This window comes from Condylura cristata, unplaced genomic scaffold (assembly GCF_000260355.1).
Source record: "Condylura cristata isolate star-nosed mole 26May11 unplaced genomic scaffold, ConCri1.0 scaffold00004, whole genome shotgun sequence".
In the NCBI taxonomy this organism is placed as follows: domain Eukaryota; kingdom Metazoa; phylum Chordata; class Mammalia; order Eulipotyphla; family Talpidae; genus Condylura; species Condylura cristata.
In genome coordinates this window covers 68,320,685-68,326,684 of record NW_004567105.1, presented here as the reverse complement: position 1 = coordinate 68,326,684, position 6,000 = coordinate 68,320,685, and the positions used below count along the sequence as shown (strand labels likewise).

Below are 6,000 nucleotides of genomic sequence, written 5' to 3'. Positions count from 1 at the left end.
AAATGTGCTTTCTGGGCAAATCTTTCAGGAAGAATCTCATCTGTGAAACAAGGTGTAGCAGTAGAATGTAGCTCCTTGGGTCTTTATAGAACTCAGTGAGTTCGTACATGTAAAAGGCATAGAACTGACCTACATACTTGATACATCTGAGCAATTCCACAGAAGTAGTTAAATTTGTCTTTCTGAAGTTCTGCTTCCAGCAGCCTTCAGGATTTGAAGGTAGCAATTGTGTCCTTCAGGACAGTGACTTTGCTGAGATAAATCCTCTGGCCCTGTTAATCACCCCTGGGTCACCACTCTGCTGATCCCTCCTTCCTCTGGGCTGATAGTCTTCCTCTTGCGTAAAATGACTTTCATGAGGGTCTTATGTTTGAGGTGGGGGTGCTGGCTGGTGGCTCTGTGATGTGTTCACACTCAGCACCATCCTGGGTAGCTCGTTCCAGCTCGTGGGGGTTCCAGCCGTGGGGGTTCCAGCCGTGGGGGTTCCTCCTGAGTAAGGCATGCTCCTGTCTTCTCGCAGTTGAAGACAGGCCATCTTAAAAGTGGAAGCATCTGGCTTAAGGTAGAGCCTGCAGATTCTGCTTTGTCATCATACTTGTATTTTGCCAGCTTCCAGCTGTGGGCTCCAACCCAAGGGGGCTTTCCTTGTTCTCACCTTCATGGTGAGTTTCTCAAGGAGTTTGCTCATGCTTGGATAGAACTGTAAAAAGTGAGGTAGTTCCAGCACGAATGGGAGGCCCCAGGCCCCGGCTTAAGGTTGAGGGCTGGGTGTGTGAGGTGAAATCTAGTAAGGACAGCTGTAAAGTCTTTGAGGAGAATGCCAAGGAGCAGTTTTGGAGAGGTGAAGCTTTCAGAGGGGCGCTGGGGAGCACCAGCCATGATGAGAGGTGGTCAGCAGAAGGACAAAATCACCACTGAGTAGAATACCAGAATTTGAACTGTAAACATACCCAGAAAGATTTCCAGCCACCAGCTTGTTAAAAAGAGGCTGAAAGCACTTGTGTTGCTGTCTTGAGGTCCCTTTTGCTTTGATTTTGGAGGCTGGCACATAAGCAGGTGTTGTGTGAAGCCTAGTGCCTCCAACCCCACTGCTCCCATTCCCGCTGCACCCCCACCCCCTCCCCCAGTCCTCCCCCAGGGCTGTGGGCTGGTGGGCTCTGTCCTCGGGAAGTTTGTACCCTCAGATTAGCTCAGGAGGGCATGTCCTGGGTTAGGGGATAGGCGCCTGGTACTGAGCCATTGGAGGTCAAAGGAAATGATCAGAGAAACTTACAAAAAATTTCAGGGCCTTCCTAGTCCAAAAACAATACTTGAAAGAAAAAGGTTTGCGGGAACTGCTCTGGATGTCGGAGATTTGCCCATGCAGGCCCTGTCTGCCAGTTTTTAAAGGGTTCCGTTTCAGCAGCCTTCGTTTCAGTATGGGGCCCTTTGTTTCCTGCTAACCTTGACACCTTCTGCAAAGTTCTGCTTTGTGAGGAAAGTGTCAGGCTCCTCCCTGGCCAGTTGGCCCTGGGGCAAACGCTATGTCCTGTGTCCTGGACTGGGTGGGCTCTCAGGGTGGAGGTGGCTCCCCTTAACCTCCGCCTGGTGAACTTGGGGCATTTCTGTAGTTTTCAAGCCCTTGACCTGGGATAAAGTTTGTACCCATTACTACAGGGGTGGCAATATCTGCTCTCCTGGGCAGCAGGATGATTTTGCCAGAATTCCAGTCCTAAGGCACCTGTGGTGGGTGGGAAATGTTGGACATGACCTCACTTAGTGACGTGAGGTAGTTGCAGGAACCATAGAGGGGAGACTTCCAGTTGCCAAAGGGTAGCTGGGAGGACTTCCTGGGAGAGGGGGCACTTGAGTGGCTGTCAAGGAAGCTGGGGGCCTTTGGAAAGCGACCTTTTGGCCCCTTTAAATCACTTTGACCAGGAATAGGAAGCTCATTTTCTAAGTTATTTATAGCATATTTTAAGGATTTCTCCTGAAGAAAACTGGAAGATGAGGACATAGAAATTCTTGGCAGCACAGCTGTTGTCTGACTTCCGTCACCCCCACAGCCCTCGTACCTGTCATGGCTGCTCTGCTCAAACCCTTGGCCCCATCTAAGCCACTTCTCTCTTGCTTCCTTTTTCCCCTCTGAGGTTTTCCTTAATGTTTTTCTTCCCTGAGAGTTGGTGTTGCTTGTCCTTCCCATCTGTCTTGTCACCCTGGGCACTTTTTGTGGGACCTTTGTACAAGTGAGGTCATTGTTCTCAAGTCACTAATGCCCCTTTATATTGCGATGTCATCCCATAGGCATGAAGGCCAGCGATGTAGAGGTCAGGGGGTCTCTGTGGGCGGCCTGGAGGGGAAAAGGTTAAGTTGCAGCTTAGGTGAACCATCCTGGAGCAGCTGTTTGCAGGGAGAGCAGAGGAGTGCGATGCACGCCCACTTTCTGTCTGGCCCCCCTGGGGAGCCCACAAAAGCAACAGTGAGGTAGCCAGACCTTCAAGTAGGTGGGTTGGGGGTCTCTGTCAGTGAGAAGAGCGTGGATGTTCCACCTGGTTGAGCTAGGTAGGTTGATTTCTTCAGCTCTGAAGTGTTTGCTGTTACCAGCTGGGGTTCCACTAACCAAGTTCTGTTATAAAAATACTTAGTGAATTGCTGGGAGTAAATGAAGGAGGAGGTTTGACCCATGGGAGGGGACTAGACCTTTGCAGTTCATGCTTTTGATGCCTGTAACTGCTTTGGGGGAATTCTTGCTTGTATTTCTCCAGTCATGGCATCTGCTGTCAGAATGCCTCTTAAATATATCCCTATCTTCCTGGTAAATGGAAATTGAAACTTAATTGGTGGAATTTTAAATAATCATCCAACATCTGGCAGGTCATTTATGGCTTTGACCAGATGTGTTTTATTAACTAGCATCGCCTTTATTATTGGGAAGCTAACTATCAATTTATTAGGAAATATGCCACTTTTAAAACCAAAAAGTATTCACAGAGCACCTTGGCCCCTCTCGGGTTACTACATCCTTGGATTAAATGTGGGGCTCTGGGCCTAGGCGTCCCCTCTTGGTTTAGTTCTTGTCTGGTTCCAAGAGCAGCTCCCCCACGATACTAAATCTCCTCTTGACCCGTAGGGCCAGACCTGTCATCACAGTAGATGTCTCCATCTTCCTCCCGGGCTCCATCAACATCACGGCGCCACAGTGTCACGATGGCCTGCAGCCTGTGAACTGTCTGAACGTCACCGTCTGCTTCAGCTTCCGTGGCAAGCACGTTCCAGGAGAAATCGGTAATGACCCCAGGGCAGCCAGTTCTGTGTCCACAGCTGAGTGTCCTGCCGTTTTTGCAGGCAGCAGACCACATGCCAGGGCCCCAGCCCACTTAGCTTTCTGCTCACCACTGACTGTCTCCCCCAATTACTTCCACCTTGGTTCTACACAGATTGTATTTTACTCCAAGCATCCTTTCTCCAAAAGTGTGTGGAGGAGACCAAAACCTCATAGGGCCACAGGTGTGACAGGTTTGTGGGCCTTGTGGAAATGCCATGACAGGAGCCTGATCCTTATAGAACATTCTGTGTAATTAGAAGAGAAAAAGTGCAGTGTGTGTGTGTGTTGGGGTTGGGGGAGGGAGGGAGGTGGGCTTCAGAGGCTCCCCGTTGAGCTCGCAGCACCAACCAGATATCGGGGCTTATGCCTCCACTGTGGGCACAGAGGTGGAGGCGGGCTGGTGGGCTTGGGAGGCAGAGTTTTATAAAGGCTTAAGATTCCAAAAAGGGGGAGCTGCTTTATCAGCTTCCGGTGATTGAAAGAGGCAGGTGTTGCCCCAGCCAGTGGCAGCCGTCCCTGCCTTTTCTATGAGTGGGGAAGGTCAACTAGCTAGCCCAGCTCCACAGATGGGGTCAGGCCTTGGACAGGATAGGGTCAGAGTGGATTAGAATTCAGGGCACGTGGTCACCTGCAGGAAATGAATCTGGACCAGTTATATAGACATAGGTGCTTTGTTTTCGCCTGCAAGGATGATTTAATATTACAAAATAGAGTTCCAGGAAGGAAAAACAAAATACCATGAGCAACCACTAATAAAGACCTGGACTCAGTGACTCTCAGACGGTGTTAATGTCAGCACCATCCTGCCCACAGTGCAGGATCGAGAGCAGCACCAGCAACCCCACATTAGGAATGTGGAGTCTTAGGTCCAACCTGGACCTCTGACTCAGATCCTCGCAGAAGCGCTGCTCTGGAGCACATGTGTGTACACCCTCACACGAGACACACTTTCAAATGCGCTAGTTCATGCTTCAGTTGTAGCTTGAGTGCCCTGATTATTTACCAACACGCCAGTCCTTCTGGGTGGTCTCACTGACACTTTATCTTGATCTCCAGGTGCACTGAGTAAGTTCAGCAATGAAACTTGTACTTCTGTACATCTCCTCCCCATGCAGAGTTGGAGCATTCCTAGTTAGTATTTGGTACTTTATTTCTTGGCTCTGGGAATGCTGTTACCACCAATTTACATGGAAAAGCTGTGTAAGTCTTTTACCAGACTTAAAAGATAACCCACCAAATCAAGCCAAACAAGAATGGATGCTTGGAGTCAAGTATGATTTGTTCTGGAGCCAGAGGTGGTGTCACGTTGGAGAAACAACGGTGAGCAGAAGAGAGAAGCCACCTTCATAGGCAAAGGCATCCGGTCAGACCAGCGGGCTGCACAGTGATGCCATTCAGTTGATGTTTTAGTCTCTGGGGCTTCTTTTCTCTCCCTTGGGACCTGGTGGGGCTCTAGCATCTGGAAAGAGAAGGGACACCATTCACTTCCTCATTTGCTGCTTTGATGATGGGAACCACAACCCTCACTTGGTCCCAGTTTTCAGGGACAGCTGATTAGGGAAACCTCTAAAGAGGCTGCTGTGAGGTTCTCTTTGTGGGTGACTCTGTCTTGGGCCCTCTAACAGGTGAAGTCTGGTAGGAAAACAGAAGCCAAAGCAATTATCTTAATAGGAAGCTGTTAACCCTGGGCACTGGCCAAGCAGATCATGGAGGACCCAGTAGTCACTGCAAGAGAGCTGCCAGAACTTCTAGAAGCTGCCAGCACTTCCAGGACCAGGGTATCTCAAGGTGTGGCTTGATCAGCTGTAGCAGGAACAGGCAGATCTTGTTAGAGATGCAAATTCTAACAACCAGATACGCTGAGGGTGGGGCCCAGCAACCTGTTTTTGCTTTTTTTTTTTAAAATTTATTTATGCATTCAGAACTGGGGTACAAGCCAGAGGTGCAGGGGTGGTGAGAGGATTCACCAGAGACAGAGTGTGGAGCAGAACAGGCAGGTAGACGAAGTGCACTGCCAGGGGAGCAGCAGGCAGGTCAGGAGAGGTCTGCTGTACCATGTGGGTCAGCTCCTGGGTGGGATCGAACTCGCTGAGGCAGCTGCGCTAGCTTGCAGTGCTGCGTCCTAACCCATTGTGCCACCAGGGAGGGCACAACCTGGGTTTTACCAAGATTCTGGGTGGCTTAGAGTTGAGAACCACTGGTCATTTAGGGAGAACCACTTCCTTGAGACTACAGAACCTGTAAGTGTGCACAAGGGACCCTGCAGAGCTGGGACCTGGAGGAGGACCTGGTTGGTGCTGCTGGTGTCTTTGAGGGGTGTCCTGAGCCCAACTCTGGGGGTACGGGGGACTTGAAACTAGAATTGTCTGCTGTTGGAATCAGCTGCTGAGGAAAACTGTCGCTGGGTTTGGCTGACAAGACTAGGAAGCTGGCAGGATGGGGCAGGCCCTTCTCTCTCCTCCAGGCTTGTGGCCTCCCTCGACCTCTCCCGCTCTGCAGAGCCTCACAGGGAGTCACTGGCGAAGCAGAGGTGAGGCTGGTAGTGTCCAGCCCCAGCATCGCAGGGCCAGGGGAGCTGGAGCTGAGAGACGGCAGCTTCATAAACCAGAATCGCAAGTGTTCAGTCACTGAGCAGAGTTGGGTCGTGCACTCTAGGGTGAGGTGCCTGCACTCTAGGGTGAGGGAGCAGATGATCA

General features: G+C 50.6%; 1 protein-coding gene across 1 annotated transcript in view; it reads left to right on the top strand.

Moving 5' to 3' along the window:
- Nucleotides 1–6,000, top strand: part of ITGA9 (integrin, alpha 9) — a 263,996-nt gene that overhangs the window by 63,877 nt on the left and 194,119 nt on the right. The window contains exon 15 of the mRNA XM_004676316.2: nt 3,110–3,264. Within this exon, the coding sequence (XP_004676373.2) occupies nt 3,110–3,264 (155 nt within the window). The remainder of the gene's footprint in view (nt 1–3,109; nt 3,265–6,000) is intronic.